General features: G+C 23.7%; 2 protein-coding genes across 2 annotated transcripts; one reads left to right on the top strand and one right to left on the bottom strand.

Annotated features, from left to right (window-relative positions):
- The first annotated feature begins 8 nt into the window (after positions 1-8).
- Positions 9-5,097, top strand: LOC127280586 (uncharacterized). The gene is made up of 9 exons (XM_051303665.1): positions 9-480; positions 955-1,134; positions 1,239-2,677; positions 2,774-2,932; positions 3,021-3,194; positions 3,307-3,513; positions 3,588-3,927; positions 4,130-4,214; positions 4,463-5,097. The coding sequence occupies exons 1-8, from the start codon at positions 162-164 to the stop codon at positions 4,174-4,176; spliced, it is 2,865 nt and encodes a 954-aa protein (XP_051159622.1). The 5' UTR covers positions 9-161; the 3' UTR covers positions 4,177-4,214; positions 4,463-5,097.
- A 3,923-nt stretch (positions 5,098-9,020) lies between these two features.
- On the bottom strand, positions 9,021-23,838 carry LOC127280587 (oxysterol-binding protein-related protein 8). Its single transcript, XM_051303667.1, has 18 exons — positions 23,502-23,838; positions 20,440-20,583; positions 18,933-19,061; positions 17,391-17,440; positions 16,875-17,105; positions 16,530-16,674; positions 15,923-16,144; positions 14,153-14,361; positions 13,620-13,798; positions 13,352-13,529; positions 12,847-12,943; positions 12,262-12,458; positions 11,845-11,970; positions 11,403-11,651; positions 10,864-11,031; positions 10,312-10,487; positions 9,424-9,660; positions 9,021-9,235 (listed from the first exon to the last, which is right to left on the bottom strand). Coding segments are annotated over exons 2-18 (2,733 nt in total). The 5' UTR covers positions 20,579-20,583; positions 23,502-23,838; the 3' UTR covers positions 9,021-9,234.
- Between the last annotated feature and the right edge of the window lie 122 nt (positions 23,839-23,960).

The raw sequence follows: 23,960 nt of genomic DNA on the forward strand, positions 1-23,960 counted from the left end.
TACAGGTCCGGAATCTCATAATGGTTCGCAGGGTCGTGCGTTGAAGCCCCTCCGATAGGTGGCTACGTGTCGAAGAGTCTATGGTTGGAGTGTAAACAAACGAACATAACCTATAAAAATATAATTTTTCGTGCGGTGTATTTTTTGTTTTTAATTTTAAAATGCCTTCCGTTTGTGTAGTTCCAAAATGTGACAGTAAAACAGAAAGAAAAAGTGTTTCGTGTTTTCATGTGCCGCAAGATGACAAAATAAGACAAAAATGGCAGCAAGCAATACCTGGGGTTTTACGTTTAAGATCTGCAATGTCTGTGTGTGAATTGCATTTCAAAGAAGAAGAAATTATTAGAAAAGTACAAACATATAATCAAGAAGACAACATTATTTATGAAAAAAATTTAATAAAGCCGCGTTTACGTTTGGGAGCAGTGCCCTCGATTTTTAACAATAATAATAAGACTCAAAATGACGTAGACAAAAACGGTACGTTTTTATATTTTTTAAAAAGAATAATGTGAAATAATGTTTATGGTATTCATTTTTTTATTTAATTAATTATATGTTGAATAGAAAGTAAAATATACAAGCGTTATTCAAATTATACTTCGTTCAGTACAACTATTATTATGTATGACTTGTTATAATTTTTTAAAATGTTTCATAAAGTTTGATCTACTTTTGAAGAGCAAATATTTTATAAAGATTTAATATTTTTGATTTTTAAATATTAACGTTTTTGGCAGAATACATTATATTTATTGCAATTTAAAATTTATAAATTAAGTTTTCAAAATCAGAAGTTTGATGTGCACAGAATATTATTTAAAATTAAATTTTAATTTTAGTAGTTATTTTTTTAAATACCACAATTTTTAAAGAAATAAAGTAAATATAAATAAATATATGCTTTAAGTATTAGTATTGTGTACAATATTTTCTATTTTCCATTTTTTTTAGGAAATGCACCACTTACATCGAATAATACGTCGACAAATTCAAATTTAATTCATGTTGAAGATTATTTCTACGATAATAAAGAAAATGTATCAGATAATGTCGGTTATACAGTTGATCCGGATTATGCGGTTCATACGGTTCAATTCAGTTCTGCTGTAACTTTTGATTTGTGTTCACAAAGTACGTAATTAAGAATTATTTATTGAAAGATTAATTATTATTTTTTATGTTTTGAATTTGCTTATTGTATTTTAGAAATATAATTTCGTAATTGTTTTTTGTAGGTAGTGAATTTTCTGAAGATGAACCATGTAGCATAGATATACCTAAGCCGTGGAGTGTACTTAAATCTCAGACAGGAAAAGAAGAAAGTTTGTTATTTGTATGCTTTGTTAACAAAGAAAATGTTAAAACACATACATTTGAGAAGGTTGTTGTGATGAGTAAAAATAGAGAATTGCAATACGAAGTACATTCAAATACTGTGAATGCCGAAATGTTTGAATTACCGAAAAAAGTAGATAATGTTAAAAATTTGCCACAAATTCTACAAGGGTTCAAAAAATTTTGTGCTTGTGAAGGAATAAATATAAACGATGTTGATTGTACATCAAACTTGTTAAATTGTAATAATTACAATCTTTCGGGATGTCGGTCAAAAAATTGTTCTTTATTATCGCTAAACTACAGTAAATGTCGTGATTGTAAAAAATTGTCAAAACTTTTGTCGCAGCAAAAACGAAGATTAAAAAAACTAAGCAATAATGAGGAGATTAAAAAATTAAAACCTTCGAGTCAAATAAAACTAAAAGCACTTCAGAGGAAAAATCAAAGGAGAAGAAAAGAATTAATTCGTTTAAAATACAGATTACATGTTTTAGAGAAATCTCTCGAGAAAAATCAATGTAATATTGCTAACATTAATGAAAATGATTTTGATAAAAATTCCTCATCTTTAAATATGTCTCAAAATCAGAAGATGATAGTGAAAGAAATTATTCGTGCTGCTAAATACACAAATCCAAAGGGTCGACGTTATTCAGACGATTTTATAATGCTGTGTTTACTTATGAATATAAGATCTCCTTCATTTTATGAATTTTTAAGAAAAAATGATATTCTTCCATTACCGTGTTCCAAAACTGTACGAGATTATTTATCAATGATTAGAACTAAATGTGGCTTTGACGACGGCTTCTTTAAACTTCTCGAGAAATCATTTAAAGGAAAGGATCCAATGAAGCGCCATGGTATATTAATTCTAGATGAAATACATTTAAGGAAATCGATTTCTGTTTCGTCGAAAGATTTAACATACTCTGGATTAACTGATTTTGGTGAAAATAATAAAAAGGGTGAAAATCTTGACGCCGTAGCAACTCATGGTCTCGTTCTCATGTTCCAATCTCTAACTGAAAAATATTCTCAGCCCATTGCTGTTTTTGCCTCAAAAAACTCTGTTCATGGAAATGAATTGGCGAAACTCGTCGTGCAATCAATCTACTATTTAGAAAATTGTGGGGCGAAAATTCATGGGATTCTCGGAGATGGTGCTTCAACTAATGATAAAATGTGGAAACTATTGAATATTAAATCTTCACGAGAAGATACAAAATGTTGGTTTACACATCCTTGTGATGAAAATAGAAAAGTATTTATGTTTTCGGATGCACCGCATTTAATTAAATGTATTAGAAATAGACTGTACAGTAATAATCTTCGTGTGAGTTTTTTTTTTTACAATTTTAGTGTATTTTTTTTAAATTTTGTTGTTTATTATAACGCATATTTAAATTCAATTTTTTACCTTCTTTTTTAGATTCATCCTGATGAAAATGAAATAAAGTGGGATTATTTTCTACATCTATTTCATGTCGATAGTAATCACGAGGCCAGAGTTCGTGCGTGCCCTAAATTAACTAAAAGACATATTAAATTAGATCCTCAAGGACTAATGCGTGTTCGATATGCAACTCAAGTACATATTTATGAAAATATTCTATTACCAATAATAATAATAATTCCCTAGTTTATTTGAAATATTCAAGTTATTTACTTCTTTTCAGATTTTTAGCGATTCAGTAGCAAAAGGTTTGATATTTTATCAAATGCACCAATATCCTCAGTTTGAAGGTTGTGAAGATACAGCTAATTTTTGCATGAAAATGAATGAAATGTTTGATGCACTCAATCGGCATCAACCAAATCAAGGTCTTACACCTAATTCTAAAGATTTTAAGGTATTGTACTTCATTTTCTATTTTCATGAAAAAATTACTTTTTCATTCGTTTTCTATTATTTTTGTTTATTAAGAATTATTTTCAAAGTCATTTCCATAATATTTTATAAAGGTGTTGCAAAATATTCTTCTGTGGCTAAACAATTGGGAGATAAATCTTGAAAATGGTCTAATAGATGAAAGTAATTACCTAACGTTAGAAACAGCAGGAAGATTACGAGTAACAATTATGTCAACACTGACTATGTGTCACTATTTAATTGACAAATTTGATTTTTCTTATCTTCTAACCGGAAAAGTTAATCAAGACAATCTAGAGGTACTTTTAGTTATTTTTTCTGATTCAAATATACTATATATTCATTGCTTTGTGGATAAATGTCTTTTCTTTAGAAATTCTTTGGCACAATTCGATTGGCAGCTGGATCCAATGAGCATCCCACATGTCCAACGTTTTTGCAGTTATACAAGTTGTTGGCTGCATACAGTATATTAAAGCCGCCTAGATATGGAAATTGTTTAGTGACTGAGCAGAAAGTTCAAAATCTTATCACAATTTCAGAAATTAAAGAAATTTTTGAAAAGTCTCATTCCAAATCGACATCACTGTTAAACAGTATTAAAAACAAACTGGACAGTCTAATTGAGGAAGACACCTGGGAAGTTGACGAAGTCATTGAACATGACTATTCAATTAGACCAGTTATAGACTGCATTATTTATTACACCACAGGTTTTAAAGATTCTTTATTAACTAACATTTATTAATGTTTTTGTGTTTTGTGTATATTTGTTTTGCATTTTTCTAACGCTTTTTCTAATATTTTCTAACATATTTCGTACAATCACTTTATGATAATAACTATTACAATATTATTAATTATTTATTAAGATATATCTGTAGTTATGATTATTTATACATATATTTATTTCAGCCTATTGGTCCAAAAAAGGAATTGGTTTACATTTTACAGCAACTTAACTGAGGCACAGATGTTATTTCATCAATATTCTACCGATGTAAACAGTTTTTTTTAATTCAATTTTTTATTGATTATATACAATAAAAATGTGCTTGTCCATATTTCCTTTAAGCAAAAATAAAAAAAAAATATTTGAATTTAAATATATTGCATGAAATTAAAAAGTAGTTCTTGTATTTTTTAATTAGAAGTAGTTTGTGATCGTCCACAGAAAAGCCAATTAAAACTTAATTTTTTAAAATAAAATTTATCATTTTAATTTTAACATTTATATTTCATTTTTAGGATATCTTTGTCGACAAATTTTGAAGAAAAAAGACTACAGTCAATGTGACTCTTGTATTAAAGCTCTCACATTTTGCGATAAAAAGTCTGCAGTCAGCAACCTGGTAGAGTTAAAAGATCAGGGTAGATTAATTCATCCCAATTACCATTTTTTTAATCTCATTTGTTTCACAGAGACAGTTTTTCGCAAATACGCTAACCAGCAACACGTCTTTGATAAGGTTATTGATGAAGTTACAGACAATTATAAATTCACTTTTCCCTGTAAACAACATGCTTCCAGCATTTTAACTTATGCCTTATTTTATTATATACGTTTAAGAATGTGCCAATTTGCGTTTCAGTTCAATCAAACTCTGAAAAAAACATCTTCTATCAAAAGAAAACTTTCCAAATTAGAAAGCAGTTAAAATTCTATACAAATAAGAGTCTAATTTTTTAAGAAAATGTAAATTATGTTTATGTCTCGTTAAAAGCTGTAAAAAATATTTTGCAAATTATAAAACTTTCGTTTTTCAAATCAAAGGTAGTTTTCTTTTCCTTAAAACAAGGCTTCAGCTGCGCTTATCAGTGTTTAATAATACGTTATATTATATACAATCGGTCAATATTTTATGTTTTACAAAAGCCAAAGAAATATTGTCACTTTTATACAAACCGAAGTAATCTTCGTAATTATGTCAATTTAAAAAACAAAACAAAAACACAATCAATATTTTATGGATTATTTCAATACAGGAAGAGTATTAATTTTTTGAAAAAGAAATCATTTTTACAATAATAAGTCAACTATAAAAACAAAAATATTTGTACAATTCTAGCATTTATGCACTTATAAAATCGCTTATTTATTTCTCCACTATCAAAACACTTTTTTTAATAATTTTGTAAATATACAAGTCGAAATTATGAATCAACTCAAAAAATTTTTTAGTGTATATACCAAAAATTGAGGTTATGTTCGTTTGTTTACACTCCAACCATAGACTCTTCGACAAATACGCCCTCGGGCTTCACGCGGCGACCCTGCGAACCATTATGAGATTCCGGACCTGTATATACGACCGTGCCCTTACCGGCAACGGACCTCTCTGAAGTTGTCAACATTTATCGATTATTACCAACGCTACCAACTTTAAATTCACATTGGCGCGAAATTTAAATTCAAATTTCCACATTTTGCATTGATTAAGGTGGTGCAAAAGTCGAAAATAATTTTTTTAATACTCAAAAATTATATTTCATATATAAAATTCCAAATTAACACTTAAAGTAAAAAATAAAAAATTCCAATATAATAAAGGATTTGTACGGAAATTAATAATTAAAACAAATTACTCATTTTTTTTTTTATATAGGAATACGATAACGCATATATTTATTGCGATAAAATAGAAATATAAATGTGGAATAGGAAAAACTGAAATTTGCATTTTTTTTTTTTTTTTTTTAAGTATATAGACGTGGGTTTTTGTAAAGGTTTTTCTACAATATAATACAAAAGTGACATGGCACGTTCACGCAGCATTACAATACATTTTTTTACGACAATGAATTTTTTTTTTCTTTTGCAATATTCAAGAAAGGCAGATGTTCGCTGGCGTCGTTGTCTAAAATTTTCAAGACTTAGGTATCACATATAATTCGCTCGCAATGAACTAATAAATGTATTTATTATAAATTAGAAATAATTATTGCAAAAAAAAAATAAAAACGCGAAAAATTTCGATTAAAAATTTGGCATTTTTGGCAATGAATAATATACAATTTTTCATATTTTTTTCACTATTATAATTAATTTTTTTTTCGCAAAAATGTAAATTTCCTTGGGTTGTATAATTAATATAATAATAATAATAATTACAAAATTGCGGAATGTTTTTTTTTCAAGCTGCTTTTGAATTCGATTTCTGCCAGAAAATTATTTTTTTTAATCCATAAAAATTTTATTTGGAATATAATGTTTATATATATATATGTATGTATATATATTAGTTTGTCTTTTTGATCTACGTTCACTTATTTAATTATAACTACTTTTATGATCATTTTGCCGTTTTTTTATTGTAATTTCTAAAAAATTACAATAATATCGATCGAGTTTCAAAAATTGATTTTTTTTTTCTTTTCTCGAAATCGATTTTTTTTTTATGCATCTTCGAAAACGCATTCACAAACGCTTTAGACATTGTCATAATTTTGTAATAATATTTTTTTATTTTCTTATTCTTTTTTCGAAGGGTAAAATCGAATTTTACTGGTGTAATTTTTCGAATTTTCGATTAAAAAAATGCTAACGTCAGAGCAGTGAATTTTTGAAGCGTACATCGATATTTTATCGATAAAATTCAATTTGATCAATAATATTCGATAAAAATTACGATAAAATTCGATTTTATTATAAATCAGAAACGTAACCTCAAATTCTTTTTCTTCTTTTTGAAAAAAAACATTTGTTTTTATTAAAATATTTTTGTATATAAATAGGAAATAATTTTCAAAAATTTTTTTTTCCGAATATTATTAACGTAAAATTGTAAATATTTGAAAAATCTTTCACATACTTTGAGGTTATGTATCTCAAGCGAAAAATTTGTTTGTTTTTTTTCAAAAAGAAAAAATAAAATAAATTTTATATAATATATAATTATAACGATATTGACATTTAGGATTAGTAAATATTTGGCTTAGGGCTTAACACCTTTTATCTCACAGCAATAAATAAATATTTATCTTCCTATATATATATATATAATATGATAGTCAAAGTTCCAAGAGAAATTATCACCCAATTATTTCAAAATTCGAGTGAAAAAAAATGTTTGATTTCTATATACTGATTGTAATTTTTTTTTTTTAATTGAGCAGATTTCTGCAAAGATTCCTTTAATTGTATTATATAATATTCATTGAGGTTATGTCTAAGAGAACCAACGCCTTATGAAATTTAAAAAAAAAATTCTCCAACAATTTATCATAAAAATCTTTTTTAAATTCCCTATATAATTAAAAATAGAATAAAAAATAAAAATCTTCGTTTAAAGATTGTTAAAAAAAAAAAAATGTTTACATTTTCATGGCGTCATTTCTTTTATACATGGCCTTAAGAAAAATTAACCAATTAACATAACTTCAAATTAAAAAATTAGAAATTTTTAATAAACAATATTAGGCTTTTAATATAATTTCAATTTGAAATTAGTTTCTCTATTAAAATTTTTTGAATAAAATATTTCTTATATAAAATACCTTCTCATGTAATCTTAAGTGAATGTAAAAAAAATTAATTTTTTTAATTTAAAGTTATGTCAAATGGGCTTTAACACTTAAATTATGTATAAAGAGAATTATCTATATCTCGTTATTCTAATAAAATATTAATAGATTCCAATTACAATTCTCACAATTGTTACGAATCGTTGATAAATCAATAAAAACATTTACAAATATTAAAAATGTACTAAAATCCAAATTAAAAATGAATTCTGATTTTTACGAAAAAAAAAGAAAAATCAATTAAAGAAATTAATCGAAAAAGAATTTAAAAGAAAGAAAATTAAAAATTTTTAAAACAAAAATTAATTAAATAGAAAAAAGAAAAGAATTCTTTACAAATTTTTTTCATTATAAATGAGAAATTGGATTCTTTTTTTTTTGGTACATTTAAAATAAAAAATGAAAACCTTCTGTGAGATTCATTTTCTAATTTTACGAAAAACTATATAACATATTCTTAATTATATTCATAAAGAATTAATCGACAACTAATAAAAACGATAAACATTTTCTTTTCTAAACATTTTGCACATGTTTTCATTTTCCATTTCTTTTTTTTTTCATTTTAAATAAATTATTTACAATTAGATTTCAGTCCGATAAAAAGATAATATACAAATATATAATATATATATATAATATATAGAATTTACTAATTATATATAAGGGTTGGGAAAATACTTTAAATATTCCAGTTGAAAACTAATTTTCAAAAAAATTTCCATTCATTACTAAATTTTCCCTCCTTTTTTTTTTTTTTTTTTTTGTAAATAACAATTATATTTATTTTTTTTTTTTTTTTTTTTTTTAGTAAAAAGTAGAAATTTTGCTAAAATTTTTTTCTTTCTAAAGAAGCGAGATATATATTTTTGTTTTCAAATATATTTTCTTATCTAAAAAAAAAATAAGAAAACTGTAGTCAAAAAATTAACGGTTTAATTCTTTGAATAATATATTAATTGCAATTAATAATCAATTTAAAAAAATTATTTTTAAAAATTGTTATATCAATTAATAAAAAAATATATTCGATTAATAATTGAATTAAATTATCAATTAAATTCTTAATTAATTTTTTTTTTTTAAATCGGGGCAATTTTCTTTTTGTATTCAAAAAGAGTGTGACAAAAAAATAATTGTTTTGAAAATTTTTTATAGCTTTTTTTTTTTTGTTGAAAAAAAACCTTTAGACCGATAATTTAATTTACGATTTCGAGTTTTAAGTGTTTTTTTTTTTTAATTATTATTTTGTGCGTTAGTGAGAAACGTTTTTCTCCGAGCGTTGTCACTTCTGCACTTAATTATTAATTTTTTGTTTTTTGACTATCTGGTACGGCAAGCAAATGTTTTTTTTTTCTTTTACGATTTTTCATCAAAAAATCTAATTTTTTTTTTTCGATGGTTGACACAAATTCTGAGTAATCAGAATTTTTAGAATTTATTTTTTTACCTATATTTATTTTTATATACGAGTTTCACTATTTTTTTTAAGCAGATCTATAAGAGAGAGAAAAAAGAGAGAAAAATATTAGAAAAATATTTTTTTAACTATCTTTTTGTATCTTAGATATAATTTTAAAAAATTTTTTATTTACATTATTAGGGAATAAAAATAAAATTATTATTATTGTAAAAATTAATAATATCAACAATATATATATATATAAATTATTTAAATAACTCACCACATTCCTTTGGTTTCAGCAGATCCATTCCAGACCTTTATAATATATTGTACAAAGAAGACGACGACAATAACAATAAATGTATCTATAAAATTTTTCAACATATTAACATTATTCTGGTTGTCTCTTAATCCCCTTTGTCTTATTGCAATCTGTTCGATTAATCGTTGAATTTGGTTTAGTTTCTCACTGTGCTCCGTTAATCGATCCTCCATTCCCTTCACCATGCCCGCGAGTCTGTTTTAATATAGAAATATTTTTTTCTAATTAAAAATTAAAAAAAAAAACAGAAAATTATACACAAAAAAAACACAAAATAATACAAAACAAACAAAAAATAATTTCGAAAACAATAAAAAATTATAATACAAAATATATTTAGTAAAAAATGAGAAAAAATAAAATCTCAATCAGAAAAACTAAAAAGAAAAAAAAAACAAAAAATAAATTGAAAATTATACAGAAAATGCTTAATAATACAATAAAAAAAAACTCGAAAAATTAAAAAATTAATAAAAGACAAAACAAAAATTCAAAAAAAGAAATAAAATCCAATTGAAGCAAATAAAATCGAGAAAAAAATAAAAGAATTATAAATTTTTTAAATAAAAGACAAAGCAAAAATTCAAGAAAAAAAAAGAAAATTTCTATTCTAACAAAAAGAAAATAAATTAAAATGATAAATGAGATTAAAATCGAGAAGAAAATAAATATTTTTTTTTTATAATAAAGTACAAAATAAATAATAAAAGCAATTAAAATTATAAATGAGATTAAAATCGAGAAGAAAATAAAAGAAATATTATTTTTTTTTTTATAATAAATTACAAAACAAAATCAATTAAAATTATAAATGAGATTAAAACCAAAAAAAATAAAAAATTTTACCTAATTGCAGATCGTCTTCGTTTTCCCACAGATTGACTTGAATCGGAATGAACTTCCGCCGACGAACTTCCAGAATCATGTACCGTTTCCGTGATAGGAATATTGCTAGAGAGCTGACGTTTCGACGATTTCAGGACGGAGAGAGATGAACGAGATTCGGCCTGAAGCAAAGGCATCTGAAAAATTCACAGTTTTTTGTTGGCTTTTTTTTTCTCATTCCTCAGTTGAATCCGATTTTTCCCTTTTTTTTTTTTTGTTTGTTTTTCACAATCTTCACGTAAAATATATATATATACAATAATATGTTTGTTCTCCCTCATAAAAGTTTTCTCTTCACATTTGTTTTGGATTTTGAAAATTTTTCGACTTCTTTTTTAAAAAGAAAAAAATATTAAGAAACAGGTAAATTAAAAAAGTGAATTTTATATTTATATATATATTTTTTACTTTTAATTAGATTATATTTTAATATTTAACAAAGAACAGATTTTGAGATTTAAAAAAAAAAAACCTGATTTTGTTTTCGAAAAATTTCTATTTTTTTTTTTTTACCTGTGTTTGTGGATCAATCGAGACAATGCTACCGGTACGCATAATTGGTGTCTTGTGTCTAGTTTTTGTGCGAATTATATAATCCTGTTCATATTGCACTACATCATTTCTAGGATCCCAAGGACGAGTGTCGGCATTACGATAAACCCAATGTCCCGTAATTATATCCTATTAAATTAGAAGAAAAAAGAAGAAGAAAGAAAATATCAATTTTTTAACTCAAATTAAATACATTTTCTTTATTAAAATTATTAGGACAATTTTTTTCCATTTTTTTTTTTAGGGAAAAAAGATTATTGAAAAAAATGTCAAATTTTTTTTCAAAATTAAATTAATTTCTCAATTAAAATTATTAGAACAATTTTATTTATTTTGAGAGAAAAAAAAAGAAAGATTCGAGAGAAAAGTAATTTTCAATTTTGACAATTACATTAAATTATTAGCTTAACATTAATTTATCAAAAGTAAATAAATTTAGAAAAAAATAGTTTTAAAAAGCAAAAATGTCCAATAAAAAATTTTTGCAAAAATTTTTCTACCTGCACAAAATATTTGGGAATCCAATCTTCGCATTTTGCTTTTCTTTCTTTCGCGCGTTCTCTTTGGGCTTCCTCCAGCTGTGTTTTAGCTTCCGTCGCTGCCACTTGATCATCATTATTGATAGCGTGCGTAACGGCTAACCATAATTTTTCACTTTCCCATTGACCTTGATTTTCCAAAGGAACCGTAAATTTCTTTAATCGATTCCATCGAACTTCTGGCGTTGGATTGAAAAATGAACTCTCTTGCTGTTTTTTTTAAAAAAAAGGAAAATTAAAAAATACACTAACTTTGTTTTTTCTTTTCTAAATAATCAGCAATAATTATTTTTATTATTATTATTATAATTATAAAATAAGAATTGGTTTTTCAAGGTTTGAAAAAAATGAAGATTTTTTTAAAATTGAGATTCGATCACATAATTTTAATATAAAAAATTACCCCCGATCTTTTATCGGTGATTGTGATTTGTCCGTCCCAATAACCGGAAAAATTGGCAAGAGTCTCCTTGCCAAGTCGTATTCTTCCAACAACTTGATTCAATTGATCGGCACCTCCCAAAAATGGCTGAAAAACAATTTTTGTTAATTTATTTTTCAAACTCAATTTAAATTAATTTTCTACTTATTTAGTTTCAATTTGGTTTTTAATAATTAATTTTCTACTTATTTAATTTTAATTTGGTTTTTAATAATTAATTTTCTACTTATTTAATTTCAATTTGGTTATTAATAATTAATTTTAATTTGTACATTAAAATAGAAATATAAAATAAATAGAATAAAAAAAAATCGGTAGTTGTAAAATAAAAAAAAAAAAAACAAAAAATAGTCGGAGAATTTTGTAAAAAAAATTTACCTTTAATTTAAATTCCAATTCCGTGTGATAGCCAGTTTTTTCACAAACAATATTAATTTTCCCACCGAGTTCCATTGACAATGTACCCATAAGAATTCCTTTACAATGTGCATAAGGAATTGTCATTGTATAATCTTCACCTCGCGGTAACATTGTTAAAATTGCTGTTCCATCCAGTACAGCCGACGTTGAATTTCCTGTTTCAACAATACTCAAATTAAAACAAAAATCTAAACTAAAAAAAACCAAACTTTCTTTTCAATTATTGATAGTAAAATATTTTTTAAATTTTTTAGAAATTTAAAAACTATTATTACCTATATCATAGAAAATAATTTCTTTTTTTTCCCAATTTGTCAAACATTACAAAAAATGAAAAAATTTATTTTTAAATTCAACTAATTTATAACTAAGAAATAATTATTTTTAAATTTAATAATTATTATAAATTTGAAATTGATTTTAAAAATTTTTTGCCAAAAAATTGATAGTTAATTTTTACATTATTGAGAAATAATGATTAAATTTAATAATAATTATAATTTAAAATTCATTTTTAAAATTTTGTTAAAAAAAAAAACTAACCGTAAAATTTCGATTTTGCTATAATTGATGCGCTGATTGTAAATCCATCTTGTCGGTTAGTCACGTAAAAACCAGAAATTGGAGGATGATGTGATAACTAAAATTATAGATTAATTAAAATTTAATAATAAATTGTTATATCTAAAAAAAAAAAAATCTTTTTTTTATAATTTTTCATCTAAACTGTGTAATTAAATAGAATAATTAGTGTATTTCTAAATGCAATTAGTCTTAATTTTTATTTAATGATCTATTCACAATTTTCTTTCATTGTGAACAACCAGTAATTACTATATACAAAAAAATATTGACCGAAATAAAAAACATTTTTTTTTTTATAAAAAAGACATTAAAAATGATTAATTATACAAAAAAAAAATATTTTATTTACTTAAAAAAAAATGTTTTTTGAAAGTGAAAAATTAAAACATGCCAAAATGGTTTTTTTCTTTATTAATTAGAAAATTTCAATTAAAAAATAATTTCCAATAAAAATTCAAATTACCTGTTCGGCTAAATAAAAAGTACGAGAGCCATTTGGATGTTGCCAATAGCAGCGAAATGTTTCGCCAAGAAGTGGATTATATGGTTTCTTTAAACCTTGTGGTTTTTTATAAAAACCAGACAAATACCATTTGACTACTAATTTCATACGAGTAAAAGCGTCGTCTTCGAGAACAGCTCTATTTCGAAAAAAAAGAAAAATTTCATTTAATTAATACTTTTGAATAAACGAACTAAAAAAGAGAAATTAAATTTTTTTTTTTACATACTGCGATAAAATATCGGCATGATAATAAGAATCCGCGAGTTTTTCCAAAAATGAACGTGGTTCAAGAATAAATGTTGGAAGAACAACTTTTGACAAATCCATTCCAGGTCGTACTTGTTTCATTAAAAACCAAATTAGAGATTTTTGTTCATCTTGCAATTCGGCAACAACTTCTCCAGCCTTGGATTAAAAAAAAAAAAAAAAAAAAAAGACAATTATAAAAATCACAATTTTTAGACAAAAAATTTTTTTTTTTAAAAATGAGAACAAAAAGGTGACGAAATAATATAATTACAAATTTAATAAAGATTAAAAAAAAATTGTTAATAAAAGCAAACAAATAATTATTATTATTATTATACTAAATTATTAGTGTAAAAATAATTATTAAAAATTAAAAAATTTATTTTGGTAATTTTTAACAAAACTGACATAATTTACTTTACAAATTAAAAATAGAAATTTAAAAAAAAAAGATTTGAAAAAATTATTAGAAAAATGTAAAAGAAATAATTTTCAAAAAAAAAAACTTACAGATCCAAGAACTTCATTTTCATTAGAAACATAGGGCGTTTCATTAATTTGTTGTTCCTCTTCATCTTTGCCAGATGCATCGGATTCACTTTCAGTTGCACTAATTTCAACATCGGCAACAACACCATTTTCCGGTTGGCTGATATCGTCCAGGTCTGTGTGCGAGGTGTATACAGGATCTAGCGTTACTACTTGACGGGTCGCGTACTCTAGGGCATCGATAGAAGGACTTGTCATGCGACGGATGGGATTAAAAGATGGTACAGATAAAGAAAATGACGATGAAGAAGAAGCAATAGCATTATTATTATTATTATTAAATGTCAATTTTTCATTATTAACCGAAATTATTTCCATTTTGTCATTGTCATCGTCAAATGAATTTGATGATAATTGTACGATTTTTTTTTCACTATTTTGCAATAATTTTTCTTCTTGTGAAGTTAGACGACGGGCAAGTTTTTTTTCCCAATAGGAAACTGGATAATAGAGATATTGAAACATTGAAATTGGCGAGGGACAAACACTATTATTATTATTACTGTTAGTTTTTGAATTGTTTGGAGAAAAAAATTTAGGCGAAATTGGTTGAGGACACGATAGCAAGCGACGTTGTGGTGTTGTCGGTGTACGTGGTGCGTAATGATTTAGTGAAATTGTCGTCGAAATGTCATCAGTATTGTAATCTTTTCACGATATGATGTAGATGATCATCGCGTGGCAATAATGACAAAAATTATATTCTTTATTGTTAAGAATATATTTAAAATATTAAATTCTCATTAAATAACGATTTTAATATTTCGCTTTTCCTTCTTCTCGCATTTGTTTATTGTTTTTATATTCGATTTTTTTTTCTTGCCTCAGATGAAAAGAAACATTCAGTTTAGGAAAAAAAATAATTATAATTTTTCAATTTTGTTTTCTTTAAAATTAAAAAATAGTTTTTATTTCTTTTTTTTCGGTTTTATGTAATAACAAGTAAATATTTACTTAATTTTAGTGAAAAAAAAATAGTAAAATCTAAAATAAAAAAAATTTAGCAAATTTTGCGAGAGTTAAAAATCGAGTTAAAAAAAAAATGGCAAAAAATTGAAAAAATTTGGTTTTCTTTCTGAAAAAAATTGAAAATATAAAAAAAATAATTAAAAGACAAAATGAGAAAAATTGAAAAAGATTAAAAGAAACTTTTTTTTATTAGTTTTTACCGAAAAAAATGAAATTTAAAATAAAAATCGATAAAAACAGAAATTGAAAAAAATAATGAGAAGAAAGAAAGAAAAATATTAAAACAAAAAAGCAAAAAAAAATTTGAACACAATTAAGCAGAAACGATTATTATTAGTAAAGAAATTGAAAGTTAGTATTTTTGGCAATGTTTAGTGGGCAAGGAACAGTTAATAAAATCTCCCATGCAAACTTACGATATTAAAAATTAAAAAGCAAAAAAATAAAAAAACTTAAAAAAAATTTCTCTAAAATCCCAAAAACATTTTTTTGATTTATTTTCAGACATCGAAACTTCTTTTCAAAATAAAAAAAAAATTAAAAGCAAAATAATATAAATTTCATAAAATTATTCAAAACTAAATTTCTTAAATATTTTTTTTTGTATGATTTTCATTGAAAAAATTCATAAACTTCGAGTCTTGATTTTTATTTTTTAGAGAAATTTTTTTTTCAAGAAAAATTCAAAAGGTACTTTTTTGTTTTTCCTCTTTTTTCGGGGAAAAATTGCAACCTCTTGAAATGGGGGGAAAAAAAAATTACCGTGCTCATTGAAATGTTTCTCGTAATCCGCTTCACTCCATTGGGTCTCGTGGGTGGTTGTCGAATCATGTTGAGGCGAACGTGGAATTGCACTCGTTGATCGCACAATCAAAGATGAACAACGAAGTGACAATTCAAGAGCGTCAAGCCAGCATTTACCGGCAGCTTGCGATGGAGCTCTGAATATTAAATACGAAGTTGGCAAAGGTTGCACAACAGCGCCTGCAAAAAAATAAAAAGTCATTTCTTCGAAAAAATCTTTTTTTTTTTAATTAACCTTCATTTTGAACAAAAAACAAAACAAAATCATAAAAAAAACGTTTGTAGCATTTTTTTTTCAAATCAAAGAATTTTTTTCCAAAAGAAGGAAAAAAGTTCTAAAGAAAAAAAAATATCACGAAATTTTATTTTGAATAAAATTCTTTAATTTCGATTTTAATTTAAGAAAAACTAAAATATTTGTAGTTTTAGCTAAAAATAGAAAAATAATTACCAACTTCTTGATCTAAATATATACGAAAAAATGGATCAGTGAGATTAAAATTTATTGCACTCTTTTTTTTCTTTTTTTTTTGTCTTTTGTTATAAAAAGAAAAGTTAATTTTACCGATGGCTTCATTCTGAGGTCCTCGTGGTGTCCAAATCGATTGTTCCAATGGATGAAATAATTTAAAACAAAATCCATCCTTCTTACTGGGTCGTTCTATCACTTGACACGTATTCAACAATATCGTTCCAACCCAATGACTACTCTGTAAATAATAATCAGACCAATATAAAATATTTGATTTTTTTTTCCATCTATATAAAAATATAATTTAAAACAGAAAAAAAATTTATTTTCTTTTTGAATTTTGCCTGAAAAAATGGAAAAATGCAAAAAAAACAAAAAAAGGTAAAAAAAATAATACAAAATAAATATTTTCAAATTTGAATATAAAATAGAATTTACTTTTACTTTTGGACTCTTGTATAGAAGTAACAATCCAGGTTTAAGAATACACCACAATTTTGTCCAACTTTTTAATGTTCCTCGAATTTTTAACCAATCGCTCATAACAACAACTGTTGGATCTTTTAATGAACTTAAAAGTTCATTTGCCACTCGTTTCTTTTCTATTCGATAATTTTTCCTCTGCGCCTTGTAAGATTCTTTTCTCGTTAATTTACATGTCTCGCCCGACTGAAAATAATATTTTTCTTAAATAAGTATTTTTTAAATATTTTTAATATTATTTTTTATTTTTTAAAATGTTTTTTAAACTTTTTTTTTTATTTTTTAAAAATTTTTTTGTAAATTTACAATTTTTTTTTTTCAATTCTATTCTTTTTATTTATTTTATTTTAAAATTATTTTAATATAAAAAATTTCATTCGGGTAATAATTTTTTCCCGAGGAAACAAAAAAGCATTTTTTTTTTTTTTTTTTAAACTAAATTAAAAGAGAAAATATAATTATTTCAATTACCTTCTCGGACGTGTTATCAGTTTTTATACTTTCCCCAGTGGCGGAGAGTCCTGAAAGTGAAGAATAAAAAGATTTTTTTTTTTTTTGATAAATTACTAAAAAAAGAAAAGAGAAGAAAAAAGCTACTATGATGGGAGAAAATTGGTGAATGAAAATCTAATTATTTTTTTTGCATATTTTAAGAAAAAAAAAGAGGGAAAACTTTCTTCTATGAGAGTTAACGTTGCTTAAATGATAACGTAATCCCTTGCCTCTCTGCATTTCTATGACTTCTCACATTAAAGGGATCAACACACTAGATATTTTTCTCATTATACAAGCTAAACGTTGTGAAGTAGCTGACAAGAAAATTAGTTTACGTATATATAAAAAAAAACATTGAAATTAAAAAAAGAAAAATCCCAATGATAATTTTTTTAAATTTCTATAATCAAAATAATTTTTTATCAATTATTAATCGAAATAATTTTTTTAAAATTTCAATTACAATTTTCATATTACATTTAGATTTCAAATTTTCGTTTTTATTGTAAAAAATTTTCCGTTTTCAATTTCAATATTCATTTTCCGTTTCGAAATCGTATTTAAATAACTTCCATTTCGATTTCCATTTTCCATCCCATTCAATTTCGAAATTTTTCTATACTTTTAGTTTCGAAATCAATTTTCAATTTTTGATTTCTATTTTTCTAATTTTAATTTTTTATTTCAAATTTGATACATTTATTTTTTTATTTTCTCTTTTTTATTATTATTATTATTATTATTATTATTTTATTGTTTCCATTGTGTATTTTTAGAAAGATTTTTATTTTCACTAATTGAGTTGATTTTAAATTTTACTTTATTTTCAATATAATAAATTGCATAAAAAAAAATATATAAGTGAATATTATTTTTCAATATTCCATCATTTTTTTCTCTCTCTTTCAATTTTATTAATTACTGATGAAAAAAAAATTCTCTCTACCCCGTATATTTAGCGTAGGTTCACTTTGACACATTCTTTCAATATTCATTTTTGATGGCAAAAAAAAAAAAAATAAAATAAAAAAAATCACACACAATACGGAAATGAAATTCGTACTTTCGAGACAAGAGAAACAAACTGAACTCAACAATTGTCCCATTTTTAATTATTATCAAATCTGATAACTTATCATATCTACAAAAAAAAACTCTAAATCGAATGCAATTTTATTAATACAAAAAAAAATTAAGTAATAAAGAAAATTAATAATAACAAATTTTTTAAATAAAAAATAATTTCTGATTTTAATAAAATTTTTTAATATAAAAAAATAAAATTTTTCCATATTTATAAAATTGTTTTAATAATTTAAAAAACAATTTTCTAAATATATTTTTTACTCTCCAAGAAACGTTACAAATATTAAATTAAGGTCAAGGAAAAAACTAAAATCCAAAAAAAGTCTTGAAGATAAAAAAAAACTGAGCAAACAAAAAAAAAAAATAAAGACCCAAAATATTGTGTAAATAGAAAACGAAACAAAAAAAAAAGATTTATAAAAATATTTTCACCTGGAGATAAAGGTGGACCTTCTGTGACATGCATTGTTGCGGCAAGTGATTCGGATGATGGAAGTTTTGATAACGACGTGGGATGAACTTGAACGCTACTTCTTCTAAAGTGTCGATCATCTGCTGGTGCTGCACGTTCATTAAAGAATTTTATCTTCCTAAACACATGAATTTTGCTGGGATTTTTTTTTTCGTACGAGGATTATTATTGCCATAATTAATTTTAAAAATTTCAAATTTTTTTCTTTCCTTTATACATATTGGAAAAAAAAACACACAAGCAATAAATATTTCCTCTTTTTAAAACGAAAAAAATTTCAACATAAAAAAAAAAAAAAGATAAAGACAATAATAATGTATATATATAGAGCAGTTTAAGAAGCGTTTTATGATTACAAAATTAGCCCATAAAAAGTTAGTATAATAAAGTCAAGCGTTTATCTCCGATTAAATAAATTCTGTTGTAATCGAAATATTGTCATATTTCTCAAAATTTTATAGCTCTCTTGTTTGAATTTATTGTTTAATTTAAGTTTCTATTATTGTACCTCTTTTGCAATTCAATTATTTTTACACAAAAAAAAAAAATTTTTTTTTATTAAAAAATTGAAAAAAAATAAACAAATATTTACAAGTAGATTTTTCCAATTTATTTAATTTTATTATAATTTATTTAAATTGTAAAATTATTTTAGAATTTAATTTTTAAAATTAAAAAAATAATTTTTTTTTTATGTAAAATTATTGCAATTACTGAATAATTTATGATTTGTAAAAATTGCAAAGTGAAAAACAAATTAAAAAACCAAATTAAAATAAATTAATTATACAATAAGAAATAGATTTCAATAAATATAGAACGAAATTAGTAAAACTAGTCATTAAAGAAAAAATGAAACGAAAAAAGAGAGAAATTAAATCAAATCAATAAAAACGAAAATAAAAATCTAAATATTAAAAATATTAAAAATATAGCAACAGTAATAATAATAATTAAAAATAATAAAATAACAAAAAATCTAAGCAAAATTAAAAAAAATATCAACAGCAAAAAATAAATAAAAAAATAAAAAACAAATATCTAAGCAATGCAAAAAATAATAAAATAGCGATAGTTATAATAAATAAAAATAATAAAAACCTTAACGAAATGAAAAACAAAAACGATATTAAACGACGTAAAAGAATAAATTAAAAATATAAATAAAATGAAATTTTTGAAACTTTGTTAAATTGTATAATTATTTCACTAATTCTCTTTTTTCGTTCAAAAAAAAAAAAAAAAACAAAGATAATAGAATTTATTTACCGAATACGATGTAAAAAATACATTTCATGCTTTGACAATAAATTTTTCTATAATGACATTGTAAAAAACTATTATTATTCACGTTAACTTTCAAAAAAGTTCAAGTACAAACTGTTGGTTATAATAAAGTGTAGTTTTTTAATGATTATATACAAGCCGATTATCATTATTATTATTATTATATATAGATTTACTTACCACTGCTTAGTGATCGTGTAACATTCGGTGGGGTTATTGTTTTAAATGCTTCCGTGGATGTTCCAACAGAAGATGATGAATGTAAATCCGAATGAGATCGACGATCACCACCAGGAACCATAATTGGTGTCGAATTCATTTTTCCTTCAAGTCATCGGAAAACAGAACAAAAAAAAAAAAAAAAAAAAGAAGAAAAAACTCAGTTAATTACTGTTTTTCCATTTTCCAACTTGACATAAAAGTTCATTTTGTCGCAAAACTATAATTTCTGCGAGATCTATGTCGCTGATATTATGCGAAAATTATATGCAAAATTATTATTACTTTTTTTTTAATTGTTATTTAAAAAAAAAATTTAATTACCCTAAATTTTTATTTTTCATTTAATTTATTTTTTACAATTTTTATTTTTACTATTATTTTTGTTATACTATTTTTATTTCTATTTTTATTACTATTACAGGCCTCGGATCGACTTTAAGGCACAAGAAAAGTCGTTTTAGTCGAATTATATTTAAAAAAAAGGTCGAAAAAGTCGATTTTTTCAATTTTAACAAAATTGAATTTGTTAATAAATATTTTACTTTAAATAATTAATGTGAATTTTCAAAGATTTAAAATTGAGATTTTTGAAAATAATTGAATTTCAATTGAAGTTTGGAAAAATAATTGAATTTTAGTTGATAATGAATTAAACATTTGGAAAATAATTGAATTTCAATTGAAGTTTGGAAAAATAATTGAATTTTAGTTGATAATGAATTAAAAATTTGGAAAATAATTGAATTTCAATTGAAGTTTAAAAAAAATAATTGAATTTTAGTTAATTTTAAATAGAAAAATTTGAAAATTGATTGAAAAATTTGGAAAATAATTGAAATTAGTTGATTGTAAATTGAAAATTTTTAAAATAATTGACTTTTAATTAAAATTTTGGAAAATAATTGTTTTTTATTTAAATTTTAGTTAATTTTGAATTTAAATTTGGAAAATAATTGAATTTTAATTAATTTAGAATTTAAAATTTTGAAAATAATTGAATTTTAGTTTATTTTGAATTAAAATTTTTTAAAACAATTGAATTTTAGTTGATTTTGAATAGAAAAATTTGAAAATTAATGGAAAATTTTGGAAAATAATTGAATTTTAATTAAATTAGAATTTAAAATTTTGAAAATAATTGAATTTTAGTTTATTTTGAATTCAAATTTTTGAAAACAATTGAATTTTAGTTGATTTTGAATTGAAATTTTTAGTGATAATTAAATTTCAAAAAATTTTTAGAAATAATTAATTTTTAGAACCTTTTAAAATTGAAATTTTTGAAAATAATTGAATTTCAAAACATAGTGTTAAATTTCAAACAATAATAATAATAAGTGAAATTTCTAGTGATTTCTGTTGATGAAGAATTTATTAGAAATCACAAAAAAAAAAAAAAAAAACAATTGAATTCCAAAAGTTTTTAATTGAAAATTGCTTTCAGATTATTGAATTTTCGAAGAATATTACAAAAATCATGAAAAATAATTGAAATTTTTTGCAAATAATTAAATTTCAAGTGATTTTGAATTAAATAGTTTTTGGTAATTTTATTTGCTATAATTTTTCTTTAAATTATGAACAATTATTAAATTTTATAAAAATTTTAATTTGAAAATTAATTTAAGAAAATTGAATTTGTAATGAATTTCATTAAAATTATTAAAATTAATTAATTTATTGAAGAATTTTAGTTAAAAATTTGTTAAATAATTGAAATAAAGAAGATGTGAAGAAGATCTGCATTGTATACTAAAAAAAAATCGTATTTTGTTTAAATTTTTTTTTAAATGTAAAAAAAGTCGAAAAAAGTCGTATTTTATTAAAATAATTCGAAAAATGTCGTATTTTTGAAAAAAAAAGTTGGAAAAAGTCGTATAATCCAAGGCCTGCTATTATTATTATTCGTATATTTTCTAAATTTTATTATTAATCGCGAAAAAAAAAAATCTTTTTCAACTTCTTTTGACATTCCTTGAAGGTGATCATTAAATATTCACTTGGAATCAATAATAAGGGCAAAGTTAACTTGAAACTTTTGCAGGTCGTTATTGACTATTTTTTTTTTTTGTGCTAAAGTTGAAAAAAAAAACAAAATTTTAACATACACGCAAAAAGCTGCACTGCAGTTGTATATATAGTTACCTTCTTGTTTCTTTTTTCCTCCTCCCCCCCACCCCACACAGAATCCTATTGAGATTAAATAAGTAGATCCATGATTTTTTTTTTTGTTTCAACAAGAAAAAAAAATCTTCATAATATCACGAAAACTAGTTTCTGTATGTTAATTAAATAACTACTTGTATTAAGAAAAAAAAAAGAAGATTTAAAGCTGAGTCAGAATATACGAGAAAAAACAGAATTCGCGGTTTTTTTTTTATTTTTATTTATTTTCACAAAAATTCGATTTTCTTCTCGAGATAACACGACGACAATCGTTTGGAAAAATAATTTTCTCGCGAAAAAACGCAAATTTAGTTATTGGTTTTGAATTGTATTATTAGGAAATGTCACCAAAAAAAAAAAAAAAAACACTGAAGACCATGCTGTGTAGATTGTTCACTACGTTCTTGATTCTCACACTCGGCTTTTAACACCCCGCCAGTAACATATAGTCTCTCTTTCTCTCTCTCTCTCTCTCGTTACGCATTTTTGTCATCTTTTGTGCGCGAGCGCGATAAACCTGAAACACGAGTGTTCGATTGATCCTATACACTGCAACGCGAGAAAAAGCCAATTTTTCACTCCGCGCGAATTAAATTGCAAAAATTTCGAGAAAAAAAACTCCCATCGCCGAAAAAAACAAAAAACTGAAAAATATTTTCCCCATTCACGAAAAAAGACCCTTTTTTTATCAATAATAGTTTTAATAATCATCCTGAATATTTCATCCTGACCCGCGAATGAAACAAAAATGTCTTAACCTCAAAAATTTATCATATGCACTTATACATTATACATTTTAATTCACCGAAATATGCTTACATTAAAATTATGTAAAATAAAAAAAAAATAAATACCTTTATTGTAGATTGAAGAAATATTGTTGAAACTTGTTTTTGGAGATAATTTGGCACAAAACACGTGACTTTTTTTTTGTTTATAAATATAATATGCATTTAACAAATTCGGAACATTAGAAAGAGAGAGAGAGGTTAAGAATTTACGATATAAAATTTCACTGATTACACTGATTAAATTTTATTAAGCAGAGAGGATATATATTTTATTACTAGTAAATGAGGGAAAACATTAAAATAATGAATAATTTTTGATTATTATAAACGATGATGACGTTTTTTTTTTTTTTTAAAAAAATGACATATGACGCACTGACACAAACAGGTTTTTTTTTTTACTGAAGGAAAAATTCGATAATTTCGATTGTTGCTATCGAATGCGCAATGGCGCAGAATTTTGAATTTGGAAAAGAAAATAATGACAAAGTAATAACAAAATAATAATAATTATAATAATAG

Source organism: Leptopilina boulardi, unplaced genomic scaffold (assembly GCF_019393585.1).
Source record: "Leptopilina boulardi isolate dan_hultmark-lab unplaced genomic scaffold, ZJU_Lbou_2.1 LbouV2_248, whole genome shotgun sequence".
Lineage (NCBI taxonomy): Eukaryota > Metazoa > Arthropoda > Insecta > Hymenoptera > Figitidae > Leptopilina > Leptopilina boulardi.